This window comes from Macrobrachium nipponense, chromosome 2 (genome assembly GCF_015104395.2).
Source record: "Macrobrachium nipponense isolate FS-2020 chromosome 2, ASM1510439v2, whole genome shotgun sequence".
Taxonomy (NCBI): Eukaryota; Metazoa; Arthropoda; class Malacostraca; order Decapoda; family Palaemonidae; genus Macrobrachium; species Macrobrachium nipponense.
The window spans coordinates 50,788,859-50,810,900 of record NC_087201.1 but is presented as its reverse complement, the minus strand read 5'-3'; the positions used below and the strand labels follow the sequence as shown (position 1 = coordinate 50,810,900).

The 22,042-nt window shown below is 39.0% G+C and overlaps 1 protein-coding gene across 3 annotated transcripts in view; it reads right to left on the bottom strand.

The window, feature by feature from the left end:
- Positions 1 to 22,042, bottom strand: part of LOC135220566 (cytohesin-1-like) — a 522,334-nt gene that overhangs the window by 351,481 nt on the left and 148,811 nt on the right. Inside the window, exons 1-2 of one of the 3 annotated variants that reach the window (XM_064257806.1) lie at positions 17,731 to 17,747; positions 15,325 to 15,920 (exon numbers count right to left, since the gene is read on the bottom strand). The exons of 1 other annotated variant lie outside the window; for it this stretch is intronic. In XM_064257806.1, the coding sequence (XP_064113876.1) occupies positions 15,325 to 15,373 (49 nt within the window). In that variant the 5' untranslated portion in view covers positions 15,374 to 15,920; positions 17,731 to 17,747. One more of the 3 variants, XM_064257805.1, reaches the window with a different exon arrangement.

Sequence of the window (22,042 nt, the reverse complement as noted above, 5' to 3'; positions counted from 1 at the left end):
TCTTTTTTCTCTCTCTCTCTCAGTCTTTCTTTGAGTTCGCGTCGCGCTCTGCCAAATGAGTGATCGGATCCTCTTCCCTGGCTGCCTTCCGACAGAGGGAGGGAAGGAAGGCTCTGCAACTGAGATATCTGTTTTGATAAATCGCCACAATGAACAATGGACTGAAATGCTGAGAGAGAGAGAGAGAGAGAGAGAGAGAGAGAGAGAGAGAGAGAGAGAGAGAGAGAGAAAGAGAGAGAGAGAGTGTCTCCCGCAAGTTGAGCTATTTTCTTTTTAAGAGTTAAGGCTGACAGGACATAATAATCTAATAATAATCTGATGAAAACGAAGTTATAAGGGTAAACAAACGGATTTAATCCAGACAGAAGTGACATGACGAGATACACAAATACAAAACACACCTTTGCCTCTCCTAACCCAGGGGTGTGATAATGCCCCAGGGATCAGACCAGGGCTCCTTTAGGAAGCCTATAGATATATATTTTCAACCGTACTTCTCATTGCTAAACTCATCTACTTATTCAGACTTCAACAGCTGTTCCACTGCTAAAAATAGTAGTGTTTTCTTTGAGTGGCTACATTTACCCTGAAGCCTTTTCAGGCTATTCCAAAGCACTTCTTTCATCCCACTAAGATTCCTGAAGTGACTTACACAATTTTTCTATTGAAAAATTGCAAAAAAAAATATTGTAGAAGTCCCTCTCTCAACACAACATTCACCTGCCTGTCGACATTTCCCTCGTCCTCTTAAACTGTCCCACCACAGAAACTTCGATCAAAGACAAAATGGTCCCCCTGGCCTCCTTCCCACCTCAAAGACCTGGTCGCCGCCCAGTCCTCCAACACAACAGGAAAACGTCAGGCAGCCATCAAACCATCTCTCCCCAAAAATTCTGAGATCAGCGAAGAGGATGACGAGAAGATATACTAATACGCAGGATACAACGAGGGGGATATAATAAGCGGGATCATACCCTGGATAATCCCCACATTTCGGCAAGGAAGGAAGAAGCAGGACGAATGGCACGATTTGTGGAGAACGTCTCCACGTACGATGAAATGGGATCGTCAACCGAGTTCCACCACTGGGTGGAGAACACGCGGAACTCGATAAGCCCATTTCCGGTTTTATGACATTTGAAATCTAGGCCTATAGACAGATGCCATTATTCTCAAAAGCCTAAATAAATCACTTACGATCCGATCTTACACGAGAAGGCAAATACAATAATCTCAGAGAGGAAAAACTTTAGTAAGTCACAGATCCGCATAACATGACCCATAAGGACGTTGTGTCATCTATGGCCGCGTCGTTATCTTGTCTCGGGGAAAAATAATAAAAACTTACTCTCATATAGACGTAGTAAAAATCGGTCGAGAGTACTTTGTCAAAAAGGGGCACAGGGAGGGGGTTAAGCAACGACGTCAAACGTGTTTTCCTCATTTAGCGAATCGGCAAATAAGAGACTCCTTGTGATTTTTTAACAGAATAATTTCATTTGGGAAACACGTGTAATAGAACTGAGGGCAGTATTGTAATTAATATATTGCTAGAAATGGTATATATAAAAATAATAATTACGAATATGTGACATATCTTTCCTCACGTGTTGCCAAATCTACGTTTACCCTGAGGGGAAGGTGAGTAGGAAACAATTGTGGTTTCGGGTCAGTATCTCTGGGTCAATCCTTTTCATTAGAGGACCGACCCCTGTGCTTTACAATAGTGACAAACTTTGGCGATATGCAGAAAAAAACGATAATTATTAAAAGAACGCCAATGAGGCATATAATTATTGAAAATGTAAAAAAAAAAATCCAAAATTATGAATGACATGACGTAAGAAAGAGAGAGCGTTAACTGGAATTAGTTAATATTTCAACTGATTTATAATTCCCGATCACATACCTTCACAGACGATAGTAACTTATCGCTTAGAAAAGAAGTCTTAACTCTAAACACTACTGTTTATAAGCATAAGAAAGCCAGGAAAAACCACAGGGGATTATGACAGATCAAAGTCGAAAGAAAGAGTATCCACAGTCCGCGAGTTACCTTCGAGCACGGTCTAGATAACGGAAACATGTCAAAGTGTAAGGTGATCGGGAGCCCCTTTTTGACAGGCAAACAACTTTGATGTTGCAGGCCTACAACTGTGGTATTGGTAAAACGCTCAAAGTGACGATATTCAGACATCCGCGTAAGCCTAATATGACGAATGACAAATCTGAGGAAGTGACTGAATTCATCGTTGTGGTCTTTATCCCCGAAATCCACGTAGGGTCACGAAGTTCACCATTTCACTGCCGTTATCACGACAATAATAATGGCGGAACGATGAACTCACGAAAAACAGATCACTGACTGAATATATTACCATCTCGTTGCTACTAACTTGCAAAGGTCCTTGCAATATCTTATTACTTAAACTGAATACAGGAGCAAGTGCAAAATCCACGGAGCTTCTAGAGTCACCACAACCCGACTTACCTTAACAAAAGAATTCACGAAACACAAATCTCAGATAAAAATGTCACAATAGAGATAAAGAAACGAACGGTAAAGGCAGCTTTGGGCATTAGCCTGAAGCGATACACCTACAGGAAGTAACAACAAGGGAGAATGGAGCGTTATCTGTCTACTGATCATATCTTCTCTTCCCCATTGTTTTTCCTCTGACTTTCTTGCGTATAGCACAGTGTGTTACTGAACAAGCCAGAGAAACTGCATCTTTAATCGAGCAGAATGGTCATGGAGACACATACAAGATGTGCATACCGTATGTGGATGACTATGTATAAATACATAACTGCACACACAAATATATACCTACCTATATATTATATATACATATACAGAGAGAGAGAGAGAGAGAGAGAGAGAGAGAGAGAGAGAGAGAGAGAGAGAGAGAGGGGGGGGGGGGGATGGAGGGGGGGGGGGGGGCTAAAAAAAACGGTAAATTTTACAGCAATGCCCCATTCCATCCTCAATGTTTTGCTAGCCCGTGTAAACCAAATCTCTCTCTCTCTCTCTCTCTCTCTCTCTCTCTCTCTCTCTCATATCCGGTCGGCATCCGCCCAGCATCACCGCCCTTTCAGAGAATTTCACGCGGCATTTTCATTATCACTCCCGATATCGTCGGCCCTCCCTCCCTCCCTCCCTTCCTTCCTCTTTTTTCCTTCTGTCTATGCTCTCATTATCTACTGCTACGACCCAGCAGGCGGTTTAAATATCCTATGAGAAGAATATAGCTTCCATCCATTTTTATTTTCTTTTTTTTTTCATAAGTGGTTCGTTTTAAAAGAACTTTCTTCAATGAAAGCATTCTTTTCATTCTCATGGACATCAGCCAACCCTTTCATCTTGAAAATAGCTTTTCTATAGATTGTATACGTGTATACACACAACTGAAAGAGAGAGAGAGATCACCTCGTAAAGGCCCTCCTGTTTCTATAGCATACGTTTTGACAGCAATGGACACCCGCACCTATTTTTATTTTGTCCAACCTAGCAGCGACCCACACTAGCTGTCTAACAACTACTTCACTGCTTAGGTTAACAGCAGGCTGCAATTTCGTGGAACGCGCCTATCTGTCCCTTCCCATCTGGTTCGAGATTCGAACAGTGTCGTCCAGAAAGTGAGAGAGAACGAGCAGTATTTAAATTAATCATATTTTTTATTGCTTCTATTAACCATTAATGGTCTCCAGAACTGATAAATAACTAATAACTATTATTTACCATAAAAAAGGGAACGTCGTCTGACATATATAATAAAATAACAGAGAAATGCCTTACCGAGTATTCCGAAAGATAATCTTCTGCCATCATCCAGACAAACTACTTTCTAACTTTACCGGGCACGAATATATGTATATATATACCACAGTATGAGTATGAATTCTTCGATAACCTACCTTCAAGTGTAGGATGGGCACCCTTGTGTGTGTGTGTGTGTGCAATCTTTTTGAAACACTCTTCGTTTCAAACTTTTTAGCGCCCATTTTGACAATTATGAATTTGAATGGGACCTTAAAAATCACATCCTCAGAGGCTTCCATATCCCTATGATTCCTCATTCAAAAAGTTAACTTTATGAAGACCAAAATTCGCCTTCCAAAGCACAGCTTTGGAGTTTTAGGAAGTAGACTCTCAGCGGCACGTGGGCGTCTGTGACTGTGTGCGTGTGTGTGTGTCAGCGCGCGTGTTCATTTGCTCAAACAACGACAGCACGAGAGAGGAAGTGGTTTAGGCCTATACAGCATCTTCTGGTCACAGATGTTCCCATCGGTTTCCTCAATAAAAGTAGAAATACTTATAGGTTCGAAGGGGGAATAATTCCCTGAAGATACAAACCCTCATACAGTAGAGGAAACTGGTTTTTGGAAAATTATAATAGGCAAGAATGTGCGGGGCTTGTGGAGAAGAGGTTCAAGACACGAATTTGCAGCTACGATTTTAAACGCCCAATTGGTCGTATTTTTATATTTTTTTTATCCAACAAGCAATGCCAGAGTAATTGTATAAGGTCCAAGGACACAGACTTTTAAATACAGGCTAATTCAAATGATTTATCTTGAACTTATCAAGTGATTACCATGATGCGCTATTGACGTCCAATCAACAGTAAAGAGGTGTAAGAAAGCCAATATGCTGTTCATGAGGCAATGCTACACATATTCATTCTCTCTCTCTCTCTCTCTCTCTCTCTCTCTCTCTCTCTCACTCGTCCTCTCTCTCATCGCTCCGCGGGGTGGGACATGGGCAATCTCAAACCACAGCACGCACCAAACTCGGTCTTGAATATGTAGGACACCATACATCTGCAATTTATTATTTCAATTTACACACATAAAATACCACTCCGAGTTCAATATAAATATACAGAAACTAGGTTTAGATGCTATAATGATTCAACAAGCTCCCCTCACCAAAAATGACATCACATTTGAAAACCAGAAATATTTCAAAATTTTTCGTCGACTATAATAATACATAACCAGATAATGACCTAATTTAGGTCAACTGTTGTGGGGTCACTTGACCTCCTCGTCGCTTTCCTCATCGTTGGCCAGGAAGGCCTTCGCTATTCATCCCTTTCCGAGATCGAATGATGAACATCAAAATATCCTCTCTACTCCTTGATGGTTGTAACTGTAGACTATATACTGTTATACATTACACGGCGCAATATGAAAAGTAACGCTTAATAAAAACTCTCATAACATCTAGAGTGCTTGTGTGTTGTGCATTTTGTTATCAGCGATTCGAACTACCCGAAACTTCAAACATTCCAGTTACCTCTACGGAATTTCAAACATCAAGGACTGAACTAACGGAATATTCAGGAGCGATATATCCTGGGAATATGTCGGTAGCGCGTTTACATTTCAACTGCCTCTCTACTCTCTACATAGACAAAGAATGTCAATTAAAAAAAAGTAATGTAAAAACACAGCGAAAATTTTACTTGGAAGCCTTACTGCAACGCTGGCTTTGAAAGCGTGCTCGTTACACCAACGAATCACAACAAAAGGAAAAGAAAAATTTAAAATTCTACTCGATATTCGATCAACTTTTCGTTTCCCGATACAGAAGAGACATCAATCACGCAACACCTGAATCTCTTTGACATCTCAATCACTTCCCTCTTCTGACCTTTTCCGTAAAATGGTGGAAAAGTGCCGCCCCTCACTCAACCCGCCATTCCATCTGGGTCCCCCTCCCCTGAGACAGCGACCCTCCCCTCCCAAACCCTGCGCGACCATGAATGAATGACCTAACACTCCAACTTCTTCCCTTCCACTGGTCACCACTTTTTTCACTGTCCCTTTTCCGTATTACTCCTTTGACCTCCATCATTCCCTCCAGAAACATTCTTCCCATCCCGCCCCCTCCCTCCCTCCCTTCCCTTCCCTTCCCTTCCCTTCCATTCCACTCGACCCAGTCAGCTCTTTCCTCCCCACCAACACTTTCCCCTTGTCACTCCCAACGACTAGCCCCTTCCTATGCCAGTTCCTCGACCTTATTTACCCTTCCACTTTTTCCTTTCAATTTCCCCTTTCCTCCACATCTTCCAATTCCCGCCATGGAGAGGTCGTAAACTTGATGTCATCGGAAGTGAAAATCGCCGAAGGAGTGCTGAGGGGTTGGAGAGGGGTGGAGCGAGAAGAGGGGGGTTTAAAGAAGCAGATAGGGGGGTGGGGGGAACAGCAGGCTGGCAACCCCGATCCTGCCAACCAATTAACGGTGGAAGGCACGCGAGGGAGGGTGGACAACGAACTTACGGGGAACAGATGAGAAGGGGACGAGGGTATTCAGATAAACGTCAGGCACTATATATACAAGAAATGTGGCTGAATGAAGGAAATCCCAAATAGTGAACGGGAAGACAAAAGACACAAACAAACATACATATGTGAACTCTGTGGAACAGCGAGAAAAACTAGATTGGGAAGCTTAGATAGCGTTTGAAACAGATAATATATAAGGTAAAGTTAAGTATATCTCTCCTAGGGCTGGGCCGAACGATTGGATATTTTTACGTGGCTAGGGACGAATTGGTTACCTAGCAACGGGACCTACAACTTATTGTGGGATCCGAACCACATTATATTGAGAAATGAATTTCCATTCACCAGAAACAAATTCCTCTGATTCCACGTTGACAAACTGGTAGACGAGCACGTCACCCACTCGTCCAACGAAGAACTTACATAAGGTATAAAATAAAGATAAAGATCGTACACAATATATGAAATCGGAATAAAAGAACAGAAATATATTCTGTTAAGAAATTAACAATTCTAGCGAACTCGGCGTAATAGAGATGAAACAAGAACGAAAACGCTCACAAGCATTAAAAGTGGAATGCAAGAATGGATACGACGGCTTCACACAAAAACCAACAAACGCGGAATATTCCGGCAAGCAAGGGACCAGCAAGCAGGAAACGGAGAACCTGGCCAATTTTTAATCAGAATGCTGTAGACGAAAGCCTAACCTGGCACGAAAAATAATAATATTGACACTGATGACTTTAAATGATCTCTTTAAATCTCCACATAAGAGTGGAAAGCTTTTTAAGAGTAAAATAAGATAGACGGACAAGCTCAATTCAGCTGTTAATCACTTCAATTATTTCTAGTTCGAAACCGAATACATATCTAGAATCCCTGATTGATCGACATGCAAATTATCATTACTAAAAAAAGACTCATAGTGGCAGAAGTCTTGAAATGGAGAAACACAGTTATGTATGACCAGTATGGGTCAGTATATTCATTTATTTATAAATAAATCTCTGCAAAGAGTTTTCGGGATTCTGTTTGATTGAAAAGGGTTCGAATAAGTTCCCGAAAGATTTTTATTATTATTATTACTATCTTTTTTTTATTATTATTATAAAATGGTTTTACCAGACCTCTGAGCTGATCATCTGCTCTCACAGGGCTGGGCCCAATGATTTGTTTATATTTATATATATGGAATAGTTTCTTTTATATATATATATTTTTATCTATATTTTGTCAACATGCAAAAAGCCAGAGAGAGAGAGAGAGAGGAGAGAGAGAAGAGAGAAGTAGAGAGAGAGAGGTGCGATGCTCAACTCGAAAATGCTCCAGCTATTTGCAGCATGGGGGCGATGGAGCCTCCTGCATATCCTCCTGCTTTCGCTGTTCAGCCCTCATGCTCTCTCTCGCCCTTGGGGGGACTTGGAGACCTCCACCGTCCCACCGTTGCTTAGCAAAGAATATACGACCAAATGACGACGCTTCGGAAAGACATACAGTTTACTGTCATTTACTATCATAACTATCATCATCTTTATTTTAACAGTGCCTCTTGTAATTATATATACTAATGACAAACAATTACGGCGTTATGTATATACTGTATTTGCAAGACAGATACCAGAACGAGAATCAAGTACTATTAAGAGCAGAAATCATGAGTCTAATGCTTAGAAGCTATAGGGTATGAGATGAGAGAGAGAGATAAGATGAGACAGGAGGAGAGAGAGATAGTCGAGAGATAGGAGAGAGAGAGAAGAGAGAAGAGAGCTTCTACATCATTAATGTCTGATGGACAAGAAGGGTAGGAGAGACTGGAGGTGATAGACAAAATGGGAGGCCCGGAGATTTTGGAGGGGGAAGGGGAAGAAGGAGAGAAGATGACTGACTGATTTTAAGTATAATAATATGGCTTCACAACAACTACCCTGATACGTGTCCAAGAAGGAAAAGTGGAAGGAAAAGGGGAGGTAAAGGAATGGATGAGAAGGCAGAGAGAGAGGAGAGATGGAGAAGAGAGAGAGAGAGAGAGAGAGAGAGAGAGAGTATCACATTTCTATATATACATATAATAAAGCTCATCCCGAGAAGTCTCAGCAATCCTTATCTTCCTCCTCACTACCACACCTCCCTTCCCTCCCCGCCCCCCTCCTTCCCCTTCCAACCCCACCAAAAGGGACGCCTTAATGTGGGCACCACAATAACCAGTGGGTCATTGACTGGCACTCAGAGGCGAACTGAAGCCAATGTCAGCGAGGAGCAGAGATACACAGCATACCAGTGGCGGGAGAAAGATGGCGCACGCCACGAACGACGATATCAAAACACCGAACCCAACCAGTGAGCCGAGTTGGGAAACGAAACCCCCTAAATTCGAATGTTCATCGAAGGGTTCAAAAAGGCCATAATTTGCAATAAAGAAAAATAAGAGATCGCATAAAACCAAACAATGGAGAATGCAAGTCAAACACAACAGGGGCAGAATGCAGACACGGTAACAGAGAAGAGCCAGTGACAAGAGAAATTAGAAACAAAAGCAACGAGAACACATTAAACAGGTAAAACCTGTCAAGCAAAAAGCGAAAACCAGACTGTGCAAGGAATCTGAGAACCTCCCGCTGTATCGCTCCTGACCCAATTTAGCTTCTTTGGTGCTCTCAGTAGCATCGTTCATGGAATCTCTATGTGAACCTCACTCTTGCAATACACTATATGTAGACTGCAAGCAAACCAAACCAACATACTGGAAATAACAGATAATCAAACTTCGGCGCAATCGAGGTTTCTGTACGGCGTATAATGCTGTATGAACTCTCAGCCCAGGCCCAGTGGTGGCCTGTGTTGTTGACACCTATGGCAGGGACAGACGCACGATCATAGCTAAATTTAGCCTTAAATAGAGTAAAAACTTCTGGGGCTAGAAGGGTGCAATTTGGTGTTTTTGATGATTGGAGGGTGGATGATCAACACACAAATTTGCAGCCCTCTAGCCTCGGTAGGTTTTAAGATTGAGGGCGGACAGAAAAAGTGCGGAAGGACACACAAATAGCCATCTCAATAGTTTTCTTTTACAGAAAACTCAAAATACCCCGTTATATGAGTCAGTTCATTAAGCTTTGATATTAGACAAAAAATTTGCAGAAATTCATTACTAACAAATAATATAATACTATACTATTATATATATATATATATATATATATATACTACATATATATATTATTGGTGTGTGTGGTGTGTTTGGGGGGGGGGTTTGTGTGTGTGGTTAGGGGGCATCCAAATCATACAAATACAATACATACAATACATACCATATCAACCATACATAATATATATAGATATCATATATATATGACTGGGTCAAAGTGTTCACACCTGTAACAACCAGAATTCCATCTCTACGTGCTACGCAGAGTGATATATGGAAACTCAAATCGAATCTTTCGCCTCCTCACTACGGACCAAACAGTATTACAGGTAATCTGATTTCATTTCTGTTACGACATTGATCGCCTATAAATAGCGTGGAATCAATTCCAACAGACTTTACGCCAAGTTTAAATAACCTAAATAGAATAATAGAGCATGGGACAATAATCTTGGCAACGAACAAAGACAAAGTTTTTTTAAAACTATCCAACACCCCCCTTACTGTAAATCAAACAAAATTTAGTTTTAAAATTTAGGCTTATCCTTTGCCCTAATGCCAGACCAGCAAAAACAACCCTAGACTTTCATAGTGGATTTTGATAAATTCATATCTTGACAAAAAACTACAGACCGTGAAGAGATATGTTTAAAAAGGAGTGTTACTAAATGCTCTTTTAAACTGACCTTCATCAATGAAATATTCCTGTTCCCCGCAGATCATGATAGCCATCCACTCGCTTAAAAAAAGTTAGATGTTATAATAAGTAGATCCGACAACAATAGGACGGCAAAATTAGGTCAATAATGGGACAAAGGAACTTCTAACCTCGACAAAATCAAACCAAGCTCCTTAGCGACCAAACAAATACTTACGAAAAAACTGACGAAAATAAAAACTCACCCCTCCAGAACCGTTCCCACAGGAATTCTTTTTTTCGGAACAAAGGTAACGATCTTTCAATTGGCAAAGACCAAAAAGAGTTATTGCAAACTATTAGAGAGAGAAATTTAACGTAAGTTAATCCTAAATTACCCATACGTTTTATGGTCTTTCCCAAAACTCACAAAGACAATTCTTCCATTCAGGGACCCATCGTTTCATGCGACCGGAGCTTTTCAATTACAAAATTTCATAAATGGTTAGCTGGCCTCCTTTCTCCTTTTTAGGGCACCTTTTTATTTTTCTCCCAGTCACATCAAACAAACCCTCGGAAGACTTTTGTCACAAATTCAGAGAAGCACATATACCACTTCACAACAAAAATAAAAATTTTTAAGCCTTGACGTAGACTCCCTATTCACAAAAGTACCAGTACAGGACGTTCTTTCAGTTTTTAAGGGAAAAAATTATCCACCCCCTATTCAGATCATTTTCCCTTTGGCACTTGGACAAAAATAATAAAGTTAGGTTGAATTATGTGCATCTATAAAACGGTTATTTTCATTCGGGGAATCATTCCTACAAGCAAAAATTCGGGTTAGTATGGGTATCAGTCCTTTAAGTCCTATTTTAGCCAATCTTGTACATGGAATACTTTGAAACTTACAGTAATAAATGCAAATAAAACCCAAAAACATGCTGTGGATGAGATACGTGGCTAATGACGATACTAACAAATTTTGGGATAATAAGTGGGGTAATTTAATTTGAATTCCGAATTCCCAAATAAATTAAACAAGCATTAGTGACCCAGCATCAAATTTAGAAAGTTGAATGGGGAAAACCAAAAAGACAACAAAAATTCTTCCTTTTCTTGATGGTTTTAATAACTCAGAGACACGAACAAGAAACAAATTGTTTTTACCATATAACAGAAAGCCAAAACGTTCTCACTTTTTCATATAATTCCAACTACTTTAGCTATCATTGACAATACTATCAAGATAAAGTTCTAGCTAGCAACCTATTCTATAAGAGGCCTTACGAGGTTGGTTCCCCAGATTTCCCTGGAAAAAGAATTTGAAAAACTAATCGGCAAAGCAACTTTCATCGTTTAAAAATGTATCCTGACCCATATAATTGAGAAAGCAATTCAAAAAGCAAAAACGTAATTTTCTACCGACCCCCTAAGACCAAGACCAGAGACAACACCCAACAATAAATAAAAATTCCCCACCTGGAGGGACGATTTAAGAGAGTAACAACTCACACCCTTTGGGAAATCCAACCCTGTTTGCATTTAACCGACCCAAAATACCCTTAGCCAAATCCCTGATTAACGCCAACCAACAAGAAAAAACATCGCCCAAAGACTCTGGGGGGTATATGAAGATCCATGCCAGGACTGTGACCAATCAGACATCGGATTTACAGGTAAAATCACTTCCCCAGAGGATTAATACACAACACAAAACGGTCAGTTAGGTTAATGGACAACCAGAACTCGGCTATTGTTTTCAATCATATTAAATAAAGCAACATAACCATTAGAATAAAACTGGAATGATGTCACGTGTTAATTTATAGCAGCAAACTGCCGGTACAAGAGTTCAAAATGATGGAATCGGCCTTAATAAAGAAGAAGCACAGGTAATGAACAATCTACAAAAGGGGTAATTGGACCTCTGGACATCGTCGACGCAGTGTTCCATTCAAACCAACGCTTAAGAAGATTGTCAAAGGAAGACTTATCAGCGGGGGGTGGGGGGGACCTAAATTGGGCTTACTTGTGGACGAAATCTCTTGGTATTAAATAACCACCTTCCTTTTCTGTAAAACTTTTCGCATTCATTATATACCTGGAAGAGAAGAGACAGCCAGTCTCTGAAAATATAGTACTTTTCTCTCTACATTTGGGTTTTATGGGCTTTATTTTGGCCTAGATTTATTAGATATAAATATATAATAATATATATATATATTATAGATATGAAGAACTTGATCACGAAGTATATAAAACGTGATGCTATGTATAAATAAAGGTTTTTGCCACGAAAAGGAACAAAAAGTTGAAAAAGCTGGGATAGCCGAAGTTACTTTCGGTCCTGTTCGGACCCATTAACTCGAAAGTTATCTCGCTATTTCATTTTTTTCCTTCGTGGCAAAAAACCTTTATATATATTATATATAATTATATATAATATATATATTATATATATATATATATATATATATATATATATATATATATATATGTATATATATATATGCACACACACATGCACGAAAGTCAGATATGGAAGCCTAACTGTCTCATCAACCCTAATTTTGAGCAACTCAGTCACGAAACAATGTTACATAAATGCCACTTTTCATCGGTTACTTTACCAATCAACCAATCAAAAGGCACTACTTTGTAACGAGTCGGCGTTCTCGATCTCCTGATCAGAACGTCATCAACAGAGATGCCGTTTGAACGATACAGAAGAAGCGACCTCCCCAGAGCACATAGCCTGTGATATAGTGTCTGCAGCGCGTGGGAGGCACCAGAGAGAGAGAGCACGACGAGAGAGACGAGACGAAGAAGAGAGAGATTGAAACAAGGGAGCGAGACGCCGGATGACAGAGGAGGAGAGAGAGAGACTGTAACGAAATATTAAAAGTGCCATAGATATATCTACGACAACGATGCAAAGTAGCATCTAAACTACAACGACCAAACACTTTTATTTTCGTTGTAACGACGTTTTTTCTGTAAGACATTACATTCCGTTACGAATTCAAAGGAAACTGAGGAGTCTTCCATGAATTCAAAAGCGATATGATCTTGCTCCCCTCTATAAGGAGAACAATAATCCAGATAAGCCATTTAAGCCTCAATGAGTAATACTCAACTGTAAGATTTCCAGGAAGACGGCATCCATTTTGGAGGATAAAACCTTACTCTTCCTAACATTCCTTTATGAAGAAAAGATCCTACGCAGAGGTCTAAGAAGGTTTGATATGAGAGAGAGAAACACGCAAATTTATCTGAAGATACAAATGAGTGAAAAGGAGAAAGCGAACACCTAAAGAAAGATTTGGCAAAGGCATGTGGGATTTTCAAGGACGAGAAGTTCCTTCCGTTATAAGGTTCGTGAATTGCAGGCTCTTAGAGAGAGAGAGAGAGAGAGAGAGAGAGAGAGAGAGAGAGAGAGAGAGAGAAACATGAACAACATAAAAGTCTACATCTCGAGGTTTCGAACTCTTCAGACTACATGAAAACAGACAGCGCAATCAGCGGACAGAGGTTTCAAGTGGTTCCATGGCTGTGCAAGTACCCGCAGGCAAAACGAAAACATTAAGCAAGATGTTCCTCAATCTACGTTAGCAAAAATGACGATACATTTTGCCTACTTTATTTTACAAGTTGTCATTAACCAAAGATACGTTGCATTTCACTGCGATTGAACTGTAATGAAAACTACAAGATTAACAATAATCAACTTCTAAACATTTGGAATTCAATATATCACTCGGCAATCCTTACGAAAGAATAAGAATCGTAATTCACAAACACGTATGGAACATCTTTGTTCTTCCTCCGACAAAATTTTGAAGGCTGCATGAAGACGCACAACATCCTTGAAAGTGCAGACACAGAGTAGAACTTCATATATCAGCCGCCGAAGTTTTGTAAACCATCTTCTCTACCTTGGAAAAGTCTTGTGTCAACACCAGACCTTTATGGGTTAAGTATGCAGTCTGCAAAGTATGTAGTCGCATTCTTTCGCTTTTGCCCAAGATGTCATCTGCCATCTCATAATTTCCTGAATCTGAACATCACAAACTATAAAAACTGTAACCATTGAAGAAGACTTCGGTTTCAATCTAAGCTTCTACTTCCACCAAATATGCTGACATTCACACAACCGATTGAACAGAGTATTAATATTCTGCCAAGCATAGTACAAGGTTTCTTCAAACAAATCCAAGATTTTCTAAGATTTTCTATCCAACTTATGAGACATGCAAGACGCGTTGTCACACACAGCAGCAGCGGATCTCATCAATTTCATATCATAATTGCAAACAAACTTGATAAAGGTACATTTCGATTAAAAAAAATACAACCATAAGTAATGTGAAAAAAAGACTGGTCGGACAAGAACTTTCATTATCAACTTATCCATATACCTCGGGTCGGTGACCTTTTTGCTTTGTGACGCCAGTCTACGTAACAATCGACGAACCACTTTCTACAAAACCTGACTGCTTTATATAGTTACCATTTACCATGAAATATAGAATTCAGTTCCAAGTGATGACCTATACTATATCACGTGCCGTACCCCTCCATTATTGTATTCATGACTACATTTTATACACATAATGAGCTCCGTGGTCACGTCACACTGATATTCACATGCAAACTTGTTTGTTCTTACATACTGCGCATTTACCTTGGGAGTGCGTGCTCTCGTATGAATAAAACACAAGCTCTAATTTGAGGGAGAGATTAAGAGATAATAGGGAAATTTGACCCATGTGTTGACACGGCAATGTCGAGTCGGGTGTGGTGTGCGTAGGTTAGGTGACACCGTTCTGTGTCACCTTCCTCATTTTGGAAATAAAGTACCATAAAATATGACGACAACTTCTGATGCGATAAAAGGTGAGAGTTTTGAATTAGACTCACGAAGTAAATGTGCTTGAAACATGGGGCTAAACGTCCTCTCAAAACAAACGTCGTGCTGCATGCTTGAGTATATATTAAATACAATCGTCATGTATAGAAATGAGAGAAAAACCACGACACAGAATAAGTAGAAAGAAAGTCTCGTCATATACCACATACAACTGAAAAACAAAATACACGCCACAGACTACAAGACAAAATTGCTCGACTTCGCTTACTGTTGCCAAGTAGGACATAATACAAAGCCAAGGACGAAAATGGTGTATAGGACACGTTCTAAACTGTAATTTAAGAAAATGCAAGCTAAAAACGAATGACTTACATTTATTGACAGCGTTCTCCATCCCTGTGGGGTTATCCAGACTTGGCATCTTGCGTTCACACGAGAGATAAAGAAGATGGGTGGGCGGAGCAGAGACGAAAATGGGGCATCCAAGAAGAGAAATTCCCCCTCTTCTCTTTCCCGAAGGAAAGTGCACTCCTCAAAGATGATAAGTTTTCTTGTATTTTTTTCACAATAAATTGTTTTCTCTCTTGTCTTATATGCTAAGGGTCAATATTAGCGCCTTCAACTATGTCACTCTCATCCTCATCACTACTTTAACCGAAGCCATCATTGCATAGATGAGGATACTTTCACTTCCACTGTATTTTTCAATTATTTCTGCACTGGTTACACTTCCAACTGTCTTATCCTTGTTTTATAATGTTGTTACACTTCGTCATTCCTAACTTATATTAACTTCACTCCAACTGTTTTCTTTTTCAGATAGTGAAACTTGGATTCATTTATTTTTCTGCACTTCTTATTTTATCTGTTACTTACACTTCGACCAACTTTTCATAAACGAATATGAAACAGAAACTAAGTTAGCTATTATACCAATCCGAGATCTTAATTTAATATATAACCCATTCCTGCAAAAGACAAACCAGAACACAGTTATGTCAAGCAGAATTCTGAACCAGAGCTGACGAAAGATATTGCAATTTATCTCACACTAGGAAAGAGAAATGACTATCAATTGATCAGCTTCCTTATTTTTCTAATCTTTTACTTCAAATGCATTTTCATCATTTATACGACATCCCTTCCATTCACAGAGGACGAAAGCAGAGTAGGTTCTTTTAATTTTGTAGACGATTACTTAACAAAGTCAACGGTTTCTTCTATCTTACGTAATAATAATAATAATAATAATAATAATAATAATCCCAACACGCTCACTGTCGACTGCCACTCAGCAATGGGATGATATAACTCCTCCCGGGCGATGACCACCTGGAAGAGGGAACTCGATTTTTTCCCTCTAGGCAGCGCTTGAGAGGAGGCCTCTTTCTGACAGCTACCAAAATATGCAAATTTTCCCCCTCCTCACCCTCTGGGAGGTCTGATCCCGCTCATTCAATTTCCCAAACTGCTTGAGTTCATTCGAGGATGACTGCAGATGATTTCAAATACCCACTAGAACTGCAAAACTAACGTGTTAATTTATAATTCTCATAATTTCACCAAATTACCTCATCATTTCGAAAAATATTTCTCACTATTATGTATTTACGTCTCTCCAACAAGCAAATATTAATGCTTAATGTTTATCCTAAATTTAATCTTCAAGTGCCAATACAAACGTGACAGAAAATCCTCATTATCCTTTCTGTAACTCTAACTTTGCATATCTTTCATAAATATATGATTCTATGCAACGTATTTCTTGGTAACAACAGAATATATTAAGCTCTCTCAATGCCAAATTCTCATAAAACAAAACTAAAAGGTACGACGTGGAAAGAAACATAAAATAGTTGAAAATCAATCGTGTCGTGTCACTAGGAGACAGCGATCTATAAAAACAAAATTATTCATCAACTAGACTAGGCTACATTCCTTCTGATATACACAGACGCAAAAGAGCACTCAGTTTTTCCGATAATCGATCAAGCTGACCTCGACTGGACTTACTTAAATGAGGTTACCTTAAAAATATCTAGCATATAATGAAATATTGACGTTCGTGTTCCCACTAATGCATTTGCACAATCCTTTCTTGACAGTAGTGCCATTGCAAATGGAGAAGACACTTTCACGTACAATGTCTTTTTATTATCAATGGTGAATACTTCAGCTTTCGTCTACTCCGATTGGAATGACCAACACCAAATGTTATTTTTAGTAAAGCACAAGAAGTCACAAGTTCCTTTCACATGAGATATGGAAGCGAGTGGATAGCTTTGCTGTCCCATTGAAAAAGGAATGACCAGCAAACATTCATTTTATCAAGTAAAGCACTTGAAAACAAACAATGGCAATCTTCGTAACACCAGATAATCTTTCACCAATAAACTGACAAGCTTTCAAGAGTCCTCCGGGAGGGATGGCCGGCCTACAGAAGGCTGTTTTCAAAGTATAAATTTCCTTTACAGGAGTCCAGAAGCACACACAGAGAGAGAGAGAGAGAGAGAGAGAGAGAGAGAGAGAGAGAGAGAGAGAGAGATATTCACGCTTCTGGTTCCTCACCACAGCACAGCTAAGCCGCCACTTTCCTTCCTTCGGCCCAAAATATCACTATACAACCTCACCTCTAGTCAGGTAGTCCCCAAAACGGAGACATTTATATTTTCACTTCGTTACAAACACAGAGGCAAACGGGGTACTGAAAAGCACTATTTAAAGCAGTCGTACAAATAAAGCATCTTTACGTCATATTTAAATATATCCATTTCGCACCAACACTATAAATTCCTTAGGAAACACAACAGGAGGCCAGGAAGGGAAAACCGAGACTTGCGGAGCTACGGCAGTACGTCCTTCCTCCGCCACCGTCATGAAGACACTGAGTGAGTGAGAGTAGACTGAGACTGAGTCACTGAGAGTCTGAGTCTGAGTCTGACTCTTCTGGTGTGCTCAGTGCTTTGGTTTGGCGCTCGCCCGGTTTGTATGTGATCGCCAACTCCCACCCCAATTCCCCCATACCTTAAAGGGGGGGGGGGGGTGACTGTCTTTTCCTTCAAATATTACTCGATTGAAGACTGCCAACACCAACGGATCTATCGGCAATTTTATCTCGGATACCTACCTGCTGTTGAAAGATAAGGTTTAATTTACACCAGTCTTAAAACGTTCGTACATAGCATTACAAAAACTGTCTATCTATAAGACTGTATAACAGAAAATCGGTAACTCTTGTTAAGACTACTACTACTACTACTACTACTACTACTACACACAACACCACACACATATATATATATATATATATATATATATATATATATATATATATATATATATATATATGAATTTTTACCACATCACCGTGATTCATATACGTACATCATCGAGCTACAAGTGTCCTTTAATATCCAATTCGCACTACCTCGAAGGGGAATTTTTTCGTTGATAATAATTTCGTCCTTCTCGTGGGTTCGAACCAGCGCCCAGCGGACAGAAGAGAAATCAGGACTTCCGAGGTAGAGCGACTTGGATATAAAGGACATTTGTAGCTCGATGTGTTGTGTGTGTGTGTATATATATATATATATATATATATATATATATATATATATATATATATATATGTGTGTGTGTGTGTGTGTGTGTGTGTGTATATAAACACTATTAATTTGTAACATACACTGTGGAATTTTCTATATTCATAAATATCGTATAACATTCACTAACCTACGTAACAAGTTACACCCAAAAGGAATTTCAGTTGATAAGCTCCTTCTCGAAAAGTGGGATTCGAACCCCTGCCTGGTTTAGAAATAATGATGTCCAGTGACTTTTGTTATATATATATATATATATTATATATATATATAAATATATATATATATATATACAATATATATATAATATATATATATAGGTTACGTGTGTGTCCATGACATATGCTGTATATTAACAATCATTTAGGATTCACCATAAAGAAAGAAGAACGGTCTGCAACTGCAGCTAAGAGTCATGTGCACGAGATTGATCAAATGAGATGTCTAAGAGCTTTCCTTAACTTTCCCTTGTCTGGCCTCAAGCACTTCCTGGTCTCTGTTTATAAGACCTTGTAACCTTTTCAAAATGGAACCACCAACATTTTCCTTTCTTTTTTTCAAGTACCTCACAAGAGCGAAGGAAGCCTACCCCCACAGAGATTACAAAGCATCTGAAAATCTGAATGGATACCAACAAAAGCTGATTTATATCACGGATCTGCTTCAAGTCGATATGACCTGATAACGGATTGTTATCTGAATGAATAAGAGATCAATCCCCTTGGTGCGTGTTGTTTGCTGATGACATCGTGATATGCAGCACCAACAGAGGGATTGTGGAGTCAAAACTAGCGCACTGTAGGAAGATACTGGAAGACAGAGGGTTAAAGGCCATTAGGAACATTGAATACTTTAGGTTCAATGAAGATCAAGACTCCGATATTAGTAAGGAAGGGCCAAGGATCAACAGGGTAGACCAAGTTATCTTGGTTTACCGTAGCTAGTGATGGAAATTTGAATGTAGACATAACACAGTGCAGGCTGGATGGAAAAATTAGAAAATGATATCAGGTGTCTTGTGTGACAGCAGAATCAACGTAAAGGTTAAAGGAAGAGTGTTTAAGGCAGTAAAGGGACCAACATTGATCTATGAAGCTGAAACGTGGCCGATAAAGAGAGCACGAGAGAAGAAACTGGATGCGACGGAGATGAAAAAAAGTGACAAAAATGGATGTGATCAGGAGGAAGAATAAGGGGAACTACCAAAGTCGTAGAACTATCAATGAAAGTCCGGGAATGAAAACTGCTGTGGTATGGCCGTGTGATGAGAAGGGGTGAAACATAATAATGCAGGGCGGAGAGTGCTGCAGATAGAGGTGCTGGTGGGAGAGACCGCAGCGAAGGTGGATGGATGTTGTTAAAGAAGACCTGAGAGACAAACAAGTGTCAGAGGACGAAGTGTCTTACAGAACCAGGTGGAGGGGTACGCTGTCAGTTCTGTGAGAAGAGAAATATATGCAAAATTTACATATGTATATATATGAATATATGCAAAATTTACATATGTATATATATTATGTATGTATATACACATATATTCACTTGGATGTGAGTACTATGTGTGTGTGTATTGGGTATGCATTCATATGCCTGCATACCTAGAGTTATTACGCATTAACAAAACATTTTAAAAATCTATCCATTAATGAACAGAAAATCATATTCATAAAAAAAAAGATAAAAAACTTCGGTTCTAATAATACTACAAAAACATCAAAAGCTCAAAAACCTCAAAAACCCCATAAACCGAACTCTGCCAACAATTATTTAACCCGATGCCAATAACCTTTGACCTCTCTCCAACATTCGTTAATGTATCCATACAATAATTTTAATTTTGTTCTTCATCAATAAACCTTAGACCAGCAACGATATCGTCTAGAATCTAGATCGATCCGTTGGTTAACTTTTCTACTGAGTCCTCCTCCTAAAACCACATCGATCCCTCATGCTTTTAATCCTCTCAGTCTCCTTCTTTTGAAGGCTGGCTCGCTCTTGTCTGCAGCACCACTGCCTTTTCTGAGAGCAATTCATCGACACAAACATCCTGAAAAAAACATCCCCGTCATCCATTTGTTTCTCTCTAATAGTATCGACTTTGCTTTTGAATTTCTCAACCTATTTATTTCAGTCATACGTTTTACCTTCATTCGCCATCATTTTTACCTCAATCCAAAAGCCATGTAGCTCAAACACTGTCCACGCCAACCCTTCCAGTTGCCTTCACCTTACAGTTCGACTTCCCTCTACAATTATTTCCTTTCCAACAACAGTCTTCAACGCCTTTCTCAATTCTCTTCCTACCGCAAACACCCATTTATCACAATACAATACCCTCTTACCTCTGTGCATCATCTGCAGTTCTCAAAATGTACACCTTATCCTGAGGACAAGAATTCTCTCTCTCTCTCTCTCTCTCTCTCTCTCTCTCTCTCTCTCTCTCTCTCAAACACACATACACAAGGATACACACACAGACAAACTCACACATATGCAAAAACGCACACACGATCCATCCATCATTTACATTTTTCTCGTGTAAGTGGAAATCACACAATAACCTAAGGTAAAAACCAGGGATGTCCTTAGTGGCTAAACTACAAAACATACAACCCCAAGTCATAAAACAACGTTGATTTTATATACATCACTTCAATTTGTTTGAAATCCTATTCAACAAATGAACTTAAGAAATACAGATCAAGATAATTCAATCAAAGCAAAAGAAAAAAAAAGAAAAAATATTGCATCCAGGAATATACTCATCCCCACAGACACTACATACACTGTAAATTCCCAAACACACAGGTGCGCATATATATATATATATATATATATATATATTATATATATCTATATATATATATAATATAATATATAATATATATATATATATAATATATTATATCACTTCAATTTGTTTGAAAAAAATCCTATTCAACAAATGAACTTAAGAAATACAGATCAAGATAATTCAATCAAAGCAAAAGAAAAAAAAAGAAAAAATATTGCATCCAGGAATATACTCATCCCCACAGACACTACATACACTGTAAATTCCCACAAACACGCAGACGAAAGCAAATCAAGATTATATATGTTATGTATTAAAGTATGTATGTATGTATGTATGTATGTATGATGTAGATATATATATATATAGAATATATATATATATATATATATATATATAACATAAAATCCTTGTGTGGTGGACTGCTGAGGATATAACGAAGGCAACGAAGAAACTGAAGACTAGAAGGTGACCAAGAACTAATGGGATTCCAAGACGAATGCTTCGATATAGGGTGATGGCGCGGGTGAATGGCTGACCAGCATTAGTAAGGTTTCTTTGGACAAAGGAAAAATTCCAAAGCAAAAGGCGAGAAGAGTAACTGTTCCACTGCATAAAGGTAACGGTGATAAAGGCGACTGTCAAAATTTTGAGGCATGTTATTTCTTAGTACATATCATTAGCTGAAGCCACT